Source organism: Triturus cristatus, chromosome 10, assembly GCF_964204655.1.
Source record: "Triturus cristatus chromosome 10, aTriCri1.1, whole genome shotgun sequence".
Lineage (NCBI taxonomy): Eukaryota > Metazoa > Chordata > Amphibia > Caudata > Salamandridae > Triturus > Triturus cristatus.
The window spans coordinates 535,570,371-535,589,351 of NC_140593.1; the positions used below are offsets into that span (position 1 = coordinate 535,570,371).

Consider the following 18,981-nt stretch of genomic DNA (forward strand, 5'->3'; position numbering starts at 1 on the left):
GGCCCCAGCATGAGGCATTAGCCATTGGGAGCAGAAGGCGATCCTGAAAGGAGAATAGCACGGGGGCCGGGAGCACCGAGAACGATTGTGTCAGAGACAAGCGTAATGGCGAACAGGCAAGCTGGCAGCCACAGCATCTGAATAGGCCGCTGCGGTGTGCTTCCGAGGAGACTTGGGGTTATATGCTTCCTGACAGGCCCGCCGAGTCTGGGGGCTGAGCTGGCGAAATTCTGTCCACACAGAGACTGACTGGTGTGCCGACAAGGTTGAAACCTGACTATAACCGGCCACCAAGTGCACTGTGGGCCTCAACGCGAACTGTCAGGAGGGGCCTCCCAGGTGTCCTGATTGCGGAAGAGGAATAGGCGGCCGCTGCAGCAAGATGTGCTGCCCCAGAAAATGAGAAAGTGGGGGTTTCCTGGAAAGGGAGACCCCCGCATAGCAGACGTGCAAGGCCTACGCTGCTCACTGAGGCAGGAGACGAGCGAGGATCACAGGTGAGGGGGGCAACTTGATAACTGAGGAACTGCCCTGACTGTGGAGCCTGAGTGTTGGGCCGCTGGTTCCACTTTTAACCGGCCTTGGGAACTGCGGACAGTACACACGAAGAGAAGACAGACGCAGCAAAGAGAGATGGGACCATATGTCCCTAAGCTTGACGTGCTCTTACGGACACTAAAGAGGATCGGTGGGATACCACAGGAGCGCACAAATGAACTACAGGTGATAAGGCGTTGCTGGGGATGGTGAACCTAAAGCTGAGTCCCCTACTCACCAGACCTCCTACTGACGATGATACATAATCTGCCACACAGGGGGCAACAGAGGAGATTGGAGGACTGGATACAGGCAGGAGCTGTATAGAGAGGGGGAGCTTCTTCCATTTGAGGAGTTCCAGACAGACTGGGGTATACCCCAGGGTCACTTCCTGCTCCACAGAGCAATAACGGCAGCCATCCAACGTCATTGGGGGATGGGCACCTCGGAACCCAAACATCACTCTTCCTGTCGCTATATAGGCACGGCAGGGGCGAGGATCAGGGCAGTCACATGCCTGTATACAGCGATTGTGAGAAAATGCCCTCTTTCTTGTATGGTATGCCCCCACTTTTTGCTGAATTGCTGATGTTCTTTGACTGAGTGTGCCCTGGGTTCCTGCTAATCAGGTACCCAGAGCCTATGTTCCTTCCCTAAAACTGCATTGAAGCCTAAACCCAATTGGCATCTCTGGCCACATGTCAGCCCCTGGTAAATGGTACCCCAGGTGCCCAGGGCACTGTGACCAGAGAAGGCCTCCAAGGGCTTCAGCACGTATTGTGCCACTCTTAGAGGCCCTGTACCACGACACTCACACACTGCCTTTGCAGGCTGCGTGTCTTGGTGCAGAACAAAGTGAAGAGTTGACATGGCACATATCCCTGTGTGCCATGCCCACAAACCACTGCCCTGGCATACATCAGTCACCCCTCTAGCTGGGTGCCCTATACCAGTGATGAGGGTACAGGTGCATGAGCCCTGTACCCCAACAGTGCCCAAGTCCATTCCTGGGCACTGTAAGTGCAGTGCTGCCATTAAGAGTATATGGTGCTGGGAGTTTGTCATTACAAACTCCACAGCACCATAATGGCTACACTGAAGACTGGGAAGTTTGGTATCAAATTTCTCAGCACATTAAACCCACACTGATGCCAGTGTGGGATTTAATGTAAAATGCACAACAGGGGGAACTTAGAGATGCCCCCTGAAACTCGACCAACTCCTAGTGACCTGACTGAGTGGCTGCTTAGGCTGCTGCCACCAGACATGTTTCTGGACCCCTGGGTCGAGAGCTTGCTGCTCTCTGGGGGCCTGAAACAATGCACATCCTGGGACGAGGTGCCAAGCTTCCTCCCCCAGGATTTGGCAGAGTTCATGAAGGAGAAGCTTCAAAGGCATGCCACCTTTGTAAGCCTCTCCAGACCATTTGCTGCTTTCAGCAACTGGTCCCCACTGGTTCTACCCCCACTTTGGGCGGGAGAACCGGCGGGAAAAACAAGTGAGGAAGGGAGGTGTGCCCAACTCTGCCAACTCCACCCCTCAGGTGGGGGAGGCGAGATGAAGCACAACCTCGAGTCCCCGCCATCTTGAGGGTGGGGGGGGGGGGCCAGACAACCGGAGAGAGGCTCCTGACCCCCTCCCACTGGAGTGCGGCTGAATAGGGGGTGTACCCAACCCAGGGAACGGACCCATTAGTCCCTGCCCTTTACCTACCTTTAACGCCCCTACATTTAGTATTTAGGTGGCACCCTGAACCTTCCTTCCTGAGATCCAGCCAACCTACAAGGAGAAAAGAAGGACAAAGAGCCATGCAGAGCTAACAAGAGGACGACACCCACTGACTTGGCCCCAGCCCTATAGGCCTGTCTCCACTCGAACCTGCTCTTGCGAAATCCTGGCGTGTCCAGCAGCCAGCAACCTCACAAACCCCGGAGGACCTGCCTGCGTTCACTTCCCAGACTGTTTCTCCCGTGAACACTGGACGTGTTTAAACTGCAGCTGCCGGTGCCAGCCAGTGGCCGTGAATCCAGCCCAGTCTGCACCTTCCAAACCCGGCCTGAGCTCAAGTGGAAAAACACCACAAAGAGGTTCCCCCTGCGATCCTGCCCTGAGATCCGGCGACCCCTGACCTGCCTCAATCTTCCAGATGACGCCTGCAGCCTCTACCCAGAGGACACCCCTACCGCAACCAGAGCGGGTAAGAAAATACGACGTCACAAGGCACCCCTGCACCCGATGCCCCACGGCTTTGTGTGCCCAAACCAACGGTGCCTAACCAACCCACGACATCCCAACTTACCCCTCGAAGTGGTGGTCGCACCCAGAAGATCCTCGTCCCCAAGCCTGCAGTGTTTCTTTGTCCCGGAGGTTCTCCATTGAAACCAACAACACACCCGACCTCAAAACAGCACCCTGCACCCGGCTGCCCTAGTTCCACTGAGGGTGCACATTTGGTGCTACTTTGGTCCCCAACTTGCCCTGAGCTTAACCCTAGGAGCTTTGCTCCTAGGACCCAGTGGCCTGCTTGCCAGCAGCCACCAACCGGAGACCCCTATCCCCCATTGGATAACATAGGGCCTCAACACTCTGAACCCGGCTGCTCTAGTGCTGCTGAGGGTGCAACAACCGTGCATCACTGACCCTGGGAGACCCCTGAGCCCAACCACAGAACCTTAGCTTCCACAATCTATTACTTACCAGTGAACCGTTAACCTGTTTTCCTTCCATAGGATAACATTGACACTTTTTCTACAAAACGTTTCGAAGTGTGGAGTTTTGAAACCTAAAAATATTCTTTAAAAATCGCAAAAATAACCAAAACGTGTTTACTCACCTGTTTGCAGGAAATGTCCCAGTGCTGAATCTAGGTATTCAGCACTGAGTTAGAAAAGTAACGTGAAAAGTAACTTACCTGCAATTTACTGAAAAGCCCATTCATTTCAATGTACTGTATTTGCTAAGTGTTGCTTACTACTGCTCCCCTGTAAATCAAACAAAGTACAATTTCTATTGCATTTTCAAACTCTACTATATCCAGTAACTTATTACTGAAATGTATTTAATGCTTACCTGTACCAGGCCTGCTTGGTTCTAAAAATAAACAGTATATTTTTATACAACAACAATTGGCCTAGAGTTCAGTTCTTGAGTGTGTGAATTCATTTGCTGACTGAGTGGGTACATCAAATGCTTAACACTGTCCTCTGATACTGCCTTACTGTTCGACCAAGCTACCACTATTGGAGAGTAAGTTTCTATCTAACTTTAACCTCTGCCTACCTCTGGGGACACTTGGACTCTGCACACACTATACCTCATTTCGGTGTAGTATATATAGAGCCAGTTTCTTACAGCGATCAATAATGACTCTGTACAACCCCTGACAACACTGAGAAAATGCTGGGCAACAGACTTGGGTGTCCCTATGGAGGAAAGGACTTGGGGCACACACTGGACAGGATCCCTACAAACTCTAGGAACGCCCGATTCAAACAAATTAATTTTTATATTCTTCACCGGGTGTATCTCACCCCAGTACGCATTAACCAATACTTCCACAGGGAGGATGTGGGATGCCCACGATGTGGAGAACTTGGGGCGGGAATGTTACACATGTTTTGGGACTGCCAGACACTGCACACATACTGGTGGGAGGTCACGTCTGTAGTGGCGAAAGTAACTAAACGGGTGTTTCCCTGCGTGCCAGCCCACTTTCTCCTTAGTCTGTTTCCTCACACTTGTAAATCAAAAGTTACTGACATATTCCAGGATCTGACGTTAGTCCTAGCCAAGCGGGAAATAATGAGGTGCTGGAAAGGCTCCAGAGGGACCTCGGATAGCAGGGTGGAAAAAGGAACTGGAAACATGGGCGGATGTGAGAGTAGAGTATTACTTAGAAATGTATGCAGGGAAATAGGCACAATTGAAAGAAGCAGAGACTGGGAAGCGCATGTAGAGGGGATGAAAGACCTTGAACCAGAGTCAGGGGAGTCCTAGCCCTTGATACGATCCCCACCGGAGAGCCCAGTGCATTAACACTTTGGAGGTAGCACAAGGAAGGAGCACCTAGCTGAGTAGAAACAAGATAGACTGAGAAGGGCATTCTAAAAATATTGTAGAGGGACTGCGGCATAATGAATGGATACTGTAACCTGATCAGAATTGTGCCACTACATATAATTGATGTCCAGATGTGAACTGCAATGGAGAATGGGAGGGGGCAGTTTGTAAAAGGATGTTTACTTATAAGATAACTATCTGATTTATGTCAAGATAAACAACGCAAATGTATGTAACCAATAAGATAAAGAATACACATCACAGTGTAAATGCATGAAAGGACACAAATAATAAAACAATAAAATCTGTATAAAAAAAAAATGACGGCAATCTATTTCATTAAAAAATGAGGAACATATTCGATATAGTGGACACGATATCAAGAGGCTCTCCGCCTTTAGACATGGCTCGACCATCCGGGCATGTCCCTGGTGGTTTAACACCTGGCAGGTTCCCTGAACGCCAGGGCCAACGAACTCAGCCCCAGGTGCATGATGGATCACAAATGGAGTCTTCACTCAGAGGTGGTGCAAGGTCTCTTTCAGCAGTGGGGAGAGCCTTGGTTAGATCTGTTCGCCACTGAAGAGAACGTGCAGTGTCAGAAGTTCTGCACGTTGGAGTTTCCAAGGCGGCACTCGCTCGTTGCAGGTGGAGTTGTGGTCTTCCATACACCTTTCCACCTATTCCACTTCTGCCCAGAGTGCTGAAGAAGATCAAGCGCAACCGGGCCCAAGTCATTCTTGTGGCTCTGGACTGGGCATGAAGAGTCTGGTATCCCGAGCTATTGCACATGGCCATTAACCCGCCTATCAGACTGCCTCTTCAGGAATATCTTGTGTCATAGCAGCAGGGGACGGTCCTCGACCAGAACCTGTCCAGCCTCCACCTCCTTGCGTGGCGACTGAGCGGTGACACTTGACAGCTTTCGACCTTCCTCCTGAAGTCTGTAATGTAATCTTGGCAGCCAGCTGTCCCTCCACTAAAATGGTATATGCCTGTAGATGGAACAAATTTGTGGCATGGTGCACAGCAAAGGCTGTGGATCCCCTTTCTGCCCCTCTAGCAGCGGTTCTCTTCATTCTTTCTTTAGCCCAGCTGGGCACTGTTCGGGGCACCCTCAAAGGCTATCTTTCGGCCATTTCGGCCTTTCTTCGGCTTCCAGATTAACCTTCTCTTTTCAATTCCCCTATTATAAATAGTTTCCTAAAGGACATTACTCACCTCTTTCCTCTTATTCCCTTCGTAATGCCCCAGTGGGACTTTAATCTGGTTCTGATGTACCTTATGTGTGCTCCTTTCGAGCCATTACATAAATGTCCTCTCAGACTCTTGACTCTCAAGACTGCTTTTCTGGTTGCCTCACCTCTGCTCGCAGGGTGAGTGAGCTTCAGGCTCTTTCTTCTAAACCTCCTTTCCTTGCTGTTCATCCAGACAAGGTTGTCCTTCGAACTCGACCTTCTCTTTCCCCCCCCAAGGTGGTTACCTCTTTCCACATAGGACAGACCATCACTTTGCCCACCTTCTTCCCACCCCTGCACCCTTCCAAGGAGGAAGAGAGACTTCACCGTCTGGATCCAAAACGTGCACTATCTTTTTATCTGGCTTGCACAAAACAATTCCGGGTGGATGATCAACTCTTTGTTGGCTATGTGGGCGCCAAGAAAGGTCTGGCCGTGTAAAAACAGACCATATCTCGATGGGTCGACCTTTGCATTAAAAGATGTTATTCCTTGGCGAAAACAAAGCCTCAGGTAGGACTGCACGCCCACTCCACCAGGGCGACTGCAGCCACTACTGCTTTGGGATGTGGAGTCCTTCTCGGTGACATCTGCCAGGCAGCCACGTGGGTATCCCTGCACATGTTCACCCCTGCACATGTTCACAAAACACTACTGCCTGGACCGCTAAGTCCCGAGAGACCGCTTCTTTGGCCATTCAGTTCTCCAGGACGTTCTGTTCTGAACTTGGTTTGCAGACCCAGCTCCGGGGTTGGTATTGCTGGGATATCTATTCTAAGGCAAGGAATCTATAATTAATAGTCTCTTTCAGATGAACAAGTTACTTACCTTCGGTAACGATATATCTGTAAAAGACCTATATTAGTTATAGATTCCTTACCACCCCACCCATTCTCCCCATTCTGCGAACTGACTTATAGTGTGAGTGACTCCCTTTCAGGGCTCTAGTTTTGTGTATCAGTGGTCAGTTTCTTGCATGGCTCTGCGCTTTTGGCGTGGAATGTTGTGTAAAGAACTGACAGTGCGCTGGGGTGGCGTCTAAGTAGATACCGCAACGTCATCCCAGCGATCATGATACGGAGTCTGAGTTGACCGATGCCACCTACCAACGCTCAAGGGTACTGCTATGAAAAAGTTTCTCCGGATCCAGTCTGATACCTGAGGGTAATTCTAAGGTAAGAAATCTATAACTAATAATGTTTCTTACAGATATATCGTTACCAAAGGTAAGTAACTTGTTTGTTTAGCCCTCTGTGACAACCTTCTTTCAGAGCACATTATTATTAATCCAATTTACTCCTCTAGCTACAGAAATCTGCATCTGCACATTCATGACACTTTTGCCCACAGAAACCTGATGCCTTTTTAAAATATTCACTGTATTTTCTGTTTGGTATTAAGAAGACCCAAAGAGTGCCCTTTCTCTGCCCAAAAACAGTCATGAACTCTCACTGTTACCTTCCACTTACAAGATGGTCGCATAAGTTAAAATTGAGGACCTCATTCATTAAATTAATGCAGAAATCCCCCTGGAGATCTCTGCTGGATTTGGTAATGCAAATCTGTTTCTTCTCATCCTTGGCTGTTGCTACTCCATTGCTAACCAACGCAACTAGATAATCCATATCACAGACTATTTTAAGTTCGCCTGGATAATACCACTATATAAAAAAAAAAGAAAATCCTTGAATTCCAGGAGCTCAAAATATCAGAATATGTTACATTTACTTTTTTCATTAAAGACTCTGTACAAGTGCTACCAAACCTCTGCAGAGCTTTTTGAAGGTGCATCCTTTTTTAAGTGCTTTTAATGTCTAAGACTGCATTAATTTAGGAGCCCAGTGTCAATAATCCTATTATACATTTATATTTACATATGTGCATTTCACTTTTTATTGTAGTCATCTGCATCGTTGGTGTCATGATGAACATTTAAGATCTCAAACCACTTTATAGAAAGCCAAATAAAAGGCAAATATTTATTCACTATATAATTCTGCTGGGGATGCAGGTCTGAACCCTGGCAGAAAGTGTCAACTTCGTATTCAGCGTGCCTCTATCTGGTGGGTTAAAGTGAAGAAAATTGATGTGGTGATCGTTGTATGGAGTTCAAAATATGCAGACTCCTAGTTAATGACATATAACCCCTTTTCATTTGGTAGCAAATTTTGTTTACTTTTATTCCAACTCAATAAATTCCCTCGTCTTACCTCAAAGTTCTATTGGTCTGTTTTGGAAAACAGGAAATGAACATTTTTCAAACTGAAAGTTATGGGAAACTGAACACCTCTCGGTAAGTGTAAGGATGAACTGACATTTGCTGAGCTCAACAGATGCATCCTTACATTAGAGTAGATTCCCTTTATTTCAGAAGTAAGCCTCTTTTTCAGTTAAAAATGTTGTTGGCCATAAACCCTTATGTATCCTTCAGCTTAATCTCGTTTGTCCCTATTTTATTTTTTACGTTTTTAAATGCTTGATGTCAATGGAAGGCAATGGTGATGATGAGAAATGCCTTCAGATGTGATTTACCAGTAAGCTTAAATACACAAAGGGTTACAAACGGGTGCAAAATAAGTCATTATTTGTTCTTTTTTCTAGGTGCGTTTGGTGCACAAATTGTAGAGCTCTCACTCCTGGTCTTCGGTGCGAGTGGCAAAATAATTACACTCAATGTGCTCCCTGTGCCAGTCTATCAACGTGCCCCGTCTGCTTCTGCAACTACAAAGAGCAGGAAATCATTCTTCAATGTAGGCAGTGTGATAGGTGAGTTTTTACGTACACCATAGTAGGATTTGTGTAAATCTGAGTTTGCAGCAGTTCTCGACTGGCAGATCCTCAGACTATGTATTGGCTGAACTTCAACGATCGTACAACTTTCATATTTGAGACATGATTAACGACAGGTGAGGGGAGCGACAGCCACCATAGTTTCAAAGCAAGAAATGATTTTTGTTTGTATTTGAAAATAGTTAACATAAGTGTTTCTTCTTTTCTTTTTCACTATTTGAATCCGTCAATACTAGATGTTGGTTTCTTTCAAGACTCAAGCTATACAAAAGAGGGCTTATCAAGGAAACTACCTCATAGTAAAGTATGATCAGTCATGACATTAATGTAGTATCACAAAATGTCTCACCTGATGACTGAGTGCTTTGTGAACAAATGACACAGCAACCTTTCCCCAGGATCCCAACCTAATCCTCTGGGTTTTGTGACCTTCCTCTGTAGATGTTCAGCATGCAAAGGACCACCTCATTTATGTGCACATTGAGTTACCTTTGAGGCAGCGAAAGAGTGGTGGAGTGCTTTTCCCGTATGGACCTGTGCCTGGTAGCTCTGTATAATACATAGTATTGAGAGAGACCAACCTCAAACTCTCTGCACTAGAAACTCCTCCTTCCTGGTGGGTTCTGATGGTGTTATACACCCAGCCATCCCGAATCTTCTTCCAGTGCAGCTCCTTTTGTAATTAGTTCCCTACTCTAGTGTTTTGATTCAGTGTATGAAAGGGCTTCTAGAAACATCATTCTCCTACCATAAAGGAATTAGGGACAATCGGCTCCTTTCTCAGTCAAGATAGCACTTAAGTGGCACCAAAGTACATTGAGTTCTTACATGGTATTCTCGTTTCCAAGTATAGTGAATCCTTTCCCTGGGGTTATTTTTTCTAGGGAGTAATCTCCTTGCTAACCCAAGGAAGGTACGCTTGGATGCTCTTGTTACCAATATTAAGTGGAACCTCCTTCAATGGTTGATCTGCACAGTTCAGCTCAGAATACGCTCTAGAGATCACCCTGCCTTTCGAAGCCTAAAAGTAGGACATTTCGTGGTTCATTTCTCATACTACTTTGACACCCTAACATATCACTGCATATCAGTGCAAAACCATACATTGTGTCTAGGCCAAGTCATGCAGTCCACTAACATTTTCTAATACAATACTGCCGTGCCATCTCAAATTAATTTCAACCATTTAAATTCTGCAGTGATTTCATTGTGTACTACTAACAGGCCCTGCAATACAGAGTGTGTTTATGTAACTCATTAAGTCTACACTAGGGCCTTGTGTTTGCTACACTACTCTCCCCTAGATAAACAATATTAAGGCTGGGCTTAATTCCTGCTTGTACCTGCCAGCATTTATAATATCATCCCATGTCCTGCGTATGTCTGGCTTTTTCATTCCCTTCTGTTCCATGTGCAGTATCATGAGCTGAAGCACAGTCCATCACAACACATCAGCTCTCCATTTCAGTAAGCACACCTTCCAAGACTCCCAGATCATTTCCATTTGCTCCTTGTCAATAACAGGCTATGATGTGTACAGTTTATGGTAGGTTTATTGTTCTTGGGGTGGGGAAATTATCCCAATAATGAAATCTCCTGTTGCACCAGAACTGATCTCACAGCGGCTTCAGTCTGTGAGTGAATACTTTTGCTCCAGTACAATATTAAAGTTGGGCAGTTCTAATCCCACATCTTGGAAATTGTGAATTTGCCCTTTGATTAAATGTGCTTATCTTGCAGGGAGTGAAGTAGTTAATGTATAATAAAAATGATAGATTGTAGGAGCATAAAATGAGCATTTCTGGAGACTTTGGCATATATCTTAATATTGGACTCCATTCCACTTCATTTGCTTTGCTCTAGTTTCAACAGCCCACTTTCCTCCAAGTCTCTCTAGCATGAATCTTGACATGTTGATGGATTAGCTTTTACATTCAATCTCTATTATTTGTCTCAGTCTGTCTTTCTCCTGCAATCCAGGTAGACCTGTGAGGGGGATACTTGGTACATTGGCAACACACATATACACCCCTTTTGGACAAGGCACTCAGTAGTGTCTAGGTACTCTAATCAAATTTTGCAACTAGCCTCCCTGGCCAATTGCATTAATAAAAACACAAATTAGTTATGCCTGCCTTTGCTTTGTCTTCTATTTCCTGCATGTTGTCAAACCATCTGGTAGCCCACTGGAACTGTGTAGCCAGATTATATCTCGTAGTGCAGTGTGTACAGGACATAATCAGATATTGTGCACTGTGATTTACTCAGTGGTATCCTATGCTTGTCTGAAACAGACTCATCAGCAATGATACCATTATATTAGCAAACTAATATAGTTGTCAAGTGTGAGGGCACCATTTTTTCCAGGTTAAAATTAGTCGTACAGCCCCACTTTCTATTGATTACCCATCTTATTTTCCCTGCCTCTGTTTTCCAGCCAGAGAGTTGGGATGGTTTTATCCAGAATGAAATGTAGTATTTCCTGTGCACAAATGCTCCTGTATCACCCACACAAGTAGTAACATCAAGTAGTGTGGAAGAAAGAGGGTAGGTAAGTAGGTCCGAAGTGCAAGTATCATCAGGATGAGTAACCTTTGTCTTAGGCAAACTGCTCCTTACCAGAACAATAGCTTTTGTAATAATTTTCTCACAAGACTCTCAAAGTTGCCCTTTTTTACTTAACCATGCAGAAATTGGGCTGCTACATAAAGGTTAGAAGCACTGTGCCCACGGTTTAATAGCGTAATGCAGAATAGTCTTTCTTTACTTTATAAGCTGATAGAAGCATTCAGTTCCAAAGCTGATCCTCATACTATACAGATTTGTCCTTCCACTTTGTTCAGGACCGTTATTTTATATTTCAAGTGCTGGGAAAAATTGATTGTACACAGAGGTCTATTTTTGTGCATGTTTTATGTTTTAGATACTTGAAAATGGCAAAATTGTTTGCTTTAAAAAAAAGACCTTGTTTTTCTGATTGATTATAACATTCCTACCCACCGGCATACAATAGTCAGATTGATCTGTTTTATATTATCCTTCTTCTTGTAATATGTGCAGAATAAGAGGGTCCCTGGTAGCTTTTACTGTTAAATCAATAAGTATGTCCAGAGTAGGTGTAGAAATGTCAAATTCTAAGAATCACCACTGACTCTAAATATAAGTTTGTAGCTTGTGCGGCGGCTGTTTTCCAATCTCTGCATACTCCTGCCATCTAGACTTTGGCCTGGACGTCTGCAACATGTTTTTCTTTGGAGTTCAGGTCAGTTCATAACATTTATATTTCAGGATATTCTATATATCAAAATAGTTGAAGACAATAAACATAAAAGCAAACATCTAGAAACATTCTCTTCTTAATGGCACCCTCTAAAAAACATGTGATTGAAAAATGAATATGTTCTTCATGCAGTAATTGCCTATACATCATGGCGGGGTGCACTTGGGTAAAATGTAATCCTTTCGGGAACTGTACTATTAAAACACTTAGAACACTGTAAAATAAAGGGTGTCTTGAGGAGACATTGAATCACAGCCACAGGGATCTAGGTTTGTTACGTGATTTCACCTTCTAGGCATCCCCAAAATCCGGTGTAGCAGACTTAACCTACCAAACCGAAATTCATGGTTGCTGTTGGTGACACAGGTGTTGGGTACGGTTTAGACTAGAACTCTGTTTTTATGGCGTATCAAGAGGTTTATGCAATCCCTGACTTTTGTTTATCAGCCATACAAAGAGAGAGAGAGGTTTTTCTTGACCAGGCCAAATCTTCTTTTAGAGATCCAATCTGGGCACTCGAATAAATCGGGGCGCTCCAAAATGTTGTCATCTGTTACAAGAGCAGTCAAAGGGTCAGTTCATCTGAGAGATAGCTTATTCCCAGTTCTTGGTTTGCTATGTAGGCTGGAATACCTTGTGGAAGACCCAATAAGTGTCTTCAAAATTTGTTTCCATCAGTTTGCAACACAGCAGTAAAAGCATAACCCAAATGTCTCGGCCACCATAACATAACACTCATTAAAGTTGGTGGTCAAATCCAGAAAGTCCATAAACGATACTAGTCCAAGAGACTTTGGAGCCCAAGAGCAGTTCTAGTTAACAGAATTGCATTGTCCTTGTATAACAACACAGGAATAGAATGTGTACCAACACAAGGAAAGTCTATGGCCTTGGATAATAAGGAATTTTCCAGACTATTGGCATAATGCAAAAAGAAATGGGATGAGAATGCATCCTGGTCTTACACCCCTAGACCATCACATATTCTGATTTAAATGCCATAACAAATAAACAATAACCAGCTCAGTTATCAATGGCAATAGAATGTTACATTGTTTGTCCTGTAGACTAGGTCAAATTGAAAGGAGAGATCCATGAAAGCCATGTGGAAGGCTGATTTCGCTACTGCGTACTTATTGATTTATAAGGTGCAAATTAAAACCCTGGTCTTTGGTACATTGACCCAGTCCTGAAGCCATATTGCAGGTCACATAGAATGTGATTTTCTCCTGCCCACGTTGTTTACGTATTAAGGACCCCACATAATAACATTTACTACAGTATTTATCAAAGATATTGGCCTGTAGCAATGGGGTTTGTTCTTGTCACCCTTTTTAAAAACTGATGTAATTGCAGGTTGAGACCAGGGCTCTCTATCTTGACTGCAGCATTAATCTACCATGTGAGCTATGGCGCATAGACCAGGAGTCAGGAGTCAGAGATGTATAGGACGGAGGGGTTCCCATCAGGGCCTGTAACTGTAAAAAATGCTTCAATCACTTCATTCAACTGAAGCAAATTTTCAAGACACCCAGACAGGGGCGATTGTGTTCATCAGAAGAGTCTTTGGCTGAGGAATCGTATATTTCTACTCGGGTGTAGTAGGAGAACATACAGACCCACCATCTGAGTGAATAAAAAGTGAGCGGTTGGTGATCTCCCAGAATAGTGAACGGCTGGTAAGACGGCCTGCTTGGAGAAGCTGATCCCAGACTTTGTCTTTCGTGATTTTTTTCTGCTGTTTTACCACACATTTATGACTAGCCAGGTAAGAGGCTATCAATATATTATACCTAGGGCGAGTCCTAAGCGCTCTCTTTACGTCTCTACGAGCACTTAAACAGTTGTTAGTGAACCATCTAAATGTATTAGTGGGTTTAGAAGAGTCTGATGGAGTTAAAAGTTATGTATCTTACAGAATATAGAGATAAAGGCACGTATAACTTCAGCATCTGACGGAGTCTCACTTAGGCAAGTGGCAAGCTGTAGCACAGGTGGTGAATGATTTTGGCTTAATCGTCAGGAGCTACCTCAGACCATTTCAATCTCCAACCCTTATCAGTAAATAGCAAATTGACAGTCTGTTTCTTCTTAAGGGCCTCTTAATTCCTTACCCCAGCCCAAATAAAGACCGATTGGGTTCTAGTTGCTGAACTCGCTACTTAAAATCTCAAGTGCTTATTGAGCTCAAAAGTAAAGGGCCCGTCGGTACTGGCGCTGAGACCCCAGAGGTTGTCGAGGAAACTGTCAGCATCGAGGTGGGCCAAGCCAATCACATATCAACCTTGAAACAAGCTTAATTAAGGAGAACTAGAAAACCTTCATACCGCCAACACAGATCTGCTCACATTCAATTATGTACAAAACGCGATGAATAGCTCCAGAAAGCTTTTGGTCTCTTAATTCTCAGAAAACATCTGGGTACCAAAAGAAAACACGCTCTTGGATGAATATGGAATTAAAAAGATCAACAAACATATTGCTAAGCTTCAACAAAACCGGCTCAAAATGAACAACCCTCATCACAAGATATGCTTAAAAAGACACAACAGAATATAAAAGTCAACAATCAATAAATGCAAAAATGCTGTACTATTCCAGTCGAATACACAATTCAAGTGTACCAATAAAGAATTTTATTAGATACTTACAGAAAGCCGTTAGCCAAAATGCACAGAAGCTTCCAATCATATTTATCAAGATTTTTGTGACAAACTTGCAAATCATTATACAACTAAAGCAAAGGATTCTTATTTAAAAAACAAAAACGAACAACCTCAACCCGTTTCCGAAAGAACCCTTAAAATGTTAGTTCATTCTTGGAAATTCCATTATTTATTTGCGTCTTCCAAACTGGAATTTGTCCAGACACAAGCACTGAATTTGACACAGTGGGTCATGACACACTAATACAAAGAATTGAGGATGCCAGAATAGAGGGCACAGGTCTCTGTTGGATCACATTGTACCTACACAGTAGAACAAATATTGTGCACGCTTCTCCATTCTCTTCTAAACCAGACAGCATTAACGCAGGAGTCCCTCAAGGCTGAATCATCTCACCTATGCTTTTCAAACTCCACATGAAATCGTTGCCTATTCTGATCAGTGGTCTTGACATAACCTGCTAAAATATTGGATGAGAAATCTCCAGTTGGCTTGTAATGTAATGTAATTAAGCTTCTAAAGCGCGCAGCTACCCTCAACGGAGGTGTCCTGGCGCTGGCGGAGTCGGGAGAGGATGAGTTAGAGTTGCCGAGCCACAAGAAGCTAAGGGAGGCTGAAAAGCCAAGTCTTCAAAACCTTTCGGAGGGTGAGTACTGATTTGGTCTTTCTGATGTGTTCCGGCATGGAGCTCCATAAAGTTGTGGTTTTGACGGAGAAGGAACGGCCTCCTATTCTGGATTTTGAGAAGCGTGGGGTGACAAGGCGTTCAAGAAGGTTAGATCTTCGGGTTCTAGACAGACTGTATTTTCGGACTTTTTTCCTTAGATATTGAGGCCCGATATTATTGAGTGCCCTAAAGGCAAGCGTCAGTGCCTTGAATTCAGTTCTCCTCCTGACAGGCAGCCAATAAAGGCTACGTAGATGGGTGGGGGGGGGGGGGGTGCGGTAGTGTGATGCCTCAGTGGGACGTTTCTGCACAATCTGCAGTTTTCTAAACAGGTAAGCTGGCAGACCCATGTACAGACTGTTCGCGTAGTCAAGTTGCTGCCTTCTAAAAAGGATCTGAACCAGGCTAAAGTGGTCCCAGTCAGTCCCACCTGTCTAAGTCTGTCCAGAAGGATCTTGTGGGACACTGTGTCGAATGCCGCCGACAAGTCCAACAGTACCAACATTGCATAGTTCCCCTTATCCATTGTCTCCCGGCTTGTTTCTGTAACTTCAAGTAGTGCTGTCTCAGTGCTGTATCCCGCTCTAAATCCTGATTGAGAGTCATGTAGTAATTGATTGGATTCAAGAAACTTGGATAGTTGTTTCTGCACTTCTTTTTCGAGAATCTTAGCTGGGGCTGACAGAAGGGAGATGGGTTTAAAGTTTTTCAGTATGGTAGGGTCTGCATTCTCCTTCTTGAGGATCGGTTGGACAACAGCGGTTTTCCAGATAGCTGTGTAGATGCCAGTTTCCAGTGAGTTGTGGTTGTTAATCAATGGATGACTTGGAGCCGCCTCAAATTAAAAACCACCAAAGTTGAAATATTCATGTGTGGCAATGGGAAAACCTATGACCCTCTCTGCGCCTGGCCTGACGTTCTAGGACCGCCACCAAAATTTCCTAAGGAGGTAAGAAGTTTCAATCAAGCAATCAATCAGTCAGGCGTTTGTTAAGCGCAACTACTCACCCGTAAGGGTCTCAAGGCACTGGGGAGGCGGGGGGGGGGGGGGGGTTGCAGGCTCCAGTCATTCAAGCTTCATACTTGCCATGGATACCAAGCTGTAAATGAATACACAAGTGAATAAGGTAGCCAAATCCAGCGCTCTCACAATAAAAAAAAATACTGCATTGCATCTCCCTGCACTTAGAATTCCCCCAAGATTCAAGCTACCATCTCTCTTCTCGTATCAAAATGAGAATACATTAATGGTCTATATCACAGCTCCCCTTTGCATCTATGAATAGGTTAAAGAGAATTCAGAATGCCGCCACTAGACAACTCCTACTACATGTAAAGCCACAACATCACATCTCCCTGCCTTGAGGGCCCTGCACTGATTACCAGTTGCCAGAAGATCCTCCTTCAAGCTATCACACATAAAGCAGTAGATTGCAAAGGCCCATTCTTGATCAGGAAGAAAATCAACAAATGAATACAACAAAGGAACCTAAGCTCAAGAATGGTCCCTCCCTAAAAATTCCTACACACCAGGGAAGAACATCTTTCTCTGTTCAAGCAGCCAATCTATAGAATTCGCTACCCACGAACATAAGATCCACTAACAACCATCCCCGCTTCCGAAGATTAGTCAAGATATGACTCTTCCTCACATGACTACTATACTCTCAACACAACCGTGTACAACAGTATACTCAGTCATTGCAAGCTATGCTTCTCATGGTATGGTGATGAGGTCGTTATGCATGTCATCTTACATTGAAGTTTGCTTCCTGTTATAAGTAGTTACCTTTATAAAAGGAAAAAAGGACAATATACCATAAGATACACGTGAACTATCAAACCATCAAAATTGCAGTCTGTACCTGCTACTAAAATGTTTAAGAAGTGTTGTGTATATTTGTATATATAAGATAATTACAGGTTTGAGGCATGTGAGCTGTAGATCACATGCTGTGCATAGATCGCCATCTTATGTTGGGTCCGAATGTTTGCATTTTTTTCTTCAAAGAAGTCTTTCCAGTCACGAGGCCGGTGACTCCTCCTTTTGGTGATAGTGTGCATGGGCATCGACTCCAATGTTAGATTGTTTTTTTCCACCATCTGGTTCGGATGTGAATTGTGGCGCTCTGATCGACACTGTTCCTCGGGTTCCCCTCAGTGCGCAATCCACTATCCTCGACGGTATTGGTTATCGAACGCGTTTCCCATTCTCCGCGTATTGTTTCAAGTCAAAGACCTTCGATCGGAAAGACTTATGGAGGACCGTCGGTCCTACCCGCGTGGGGCTTCATAGCAGTCGATGGAACCGACTCCATTTAAGTTATGTCCTGGATGTCACGCTAAGTTTCCGCACACCAACTTGCACGAAGTGTGCAACCTCTGTCTGTCTCCGGAACACAACGAGAAGGACTGGGATGCTTGGGACGCTTGCCGATTTTTTTCGATCGAAGAAGACTCTCCGTGACCGTCAGGCTTAACGTCGCGAAATGCATCAGCAAAGCGGCTCCACGGTGGATCTTTTCAGAGAAGATTCCGATCAAGAGGAGTCACACACGCTGGAAGCCGATGTCGATGTGGAGGACGAACACATCACCGGGTCTGAAGCCGACTCCGATGTCGAAGACTGGTTCACACCAGGTCAACGTATTGTGAGTACAGAGATTTCTTTTCCCTACCACTTACTCCACAAAAAGGCTCTGGTCACTCCTCTGCCCTCAGGCCAAGGTCAAGACCGACAAAAAGTTTCGAGCACCCCACCTGTGGGCCTGGCCCCGAAACATAAAGGAAAACCTTCGGGTTTGGGCTCGAGTCGGCCCCATACCGGCACCGAACCAAAAGCTTCGGCGCTGAAATCAAAGCATGTCCTGGTACTGGTTCCATCTTTATCCAAGACTAAATCTTCGGAGCTAAAACTTTCGACGCCGAAAACTGCAAGTAAAGAAAAGACTCTTTCTAAAGAACTTCGGTCCGACGTTCCATCTTCGGATCCGATACAAAAAGAGCTGGAAATAAATCCAAATACAGGACACATCATTGCAAAATTACCTAAAAAGGGAAAATGGGCCTTCTGGAAGATTACCACATTCCTTTGAAGAGTAAAAATGTAGGCACTAACTCTTCCCCACCCTACATTCCATCTCCTCCACCCATTGACCCAAATTTGCATATTTCACCTGCAAACTCACCACCATCACCTGACACAGGATGAAGAGGATGGAGAGGATAATCTGGGTGGGATAAGAGACCCTGACCCATGGGAACACGATGATACTTATGATAATACTGATAATGACCCGCATTTATATCCGTCTAAACACTCCCCACCGGACGACAGCGTAGGATATATTGAGCTTCTTAATAGAGCTGCTCCTTATCACGGGTTGGGGTTATATAAAGAAAACTTAGAGGAGGATTTTTTATTTGAAACCCTTAGTACCACTCAAAAGACCACTCACACACTACCCATGCTAAAGGAAATGCTTAAGCATGCAGATTTTTTTAAAAAGATCCTGTAAGGCAAGAATAATCACACCTAGAGTGGACAAAAAGTACAAACCTGCAACTACTGACCCTGTTTACATCAAAGGTCAGTTGCCTTTAGACTCTCTTGTAGTGTCCAATGCATGCAAGAGAGCCAACTCACAGACCACAGGTGAAGCCCCTCCTCCTGATAAGGAATCCATGTTAATTGATGCATCTGATAGACTACTAGCCGCAGATTCCTTAACGTAGAATTCTCC

General features: G+C 44.7%; 1 protein-coding gene across 9 annotated transcripts in view; it reads left to right on the top strand.

Annotated features, from left to right (window-relative positions):
- The window catches only part of KMT2C (lysine methyltransferase 2C), a 1,736,691-nt gene that overhangs the window by 563,783 nt on the left and 1,153,927 nt on the right, over positions 1 to 18,981 (top strand). For all 9 annotated transcript variants that reach the window (XM_085632007.1, XM_085632012.1, XM_085632004.1 and 6 more), the window contains exon 19: positions 8,436 to 8,600. In XM_085632007.1, the coding sequence (XP_085488133.1) occupies positions 8,436 to 8,600 (165 nt within the window). The remainder of the gene's footprint in view (positions 1 to 8,435; positions 8,601 to 18,981) is intronic.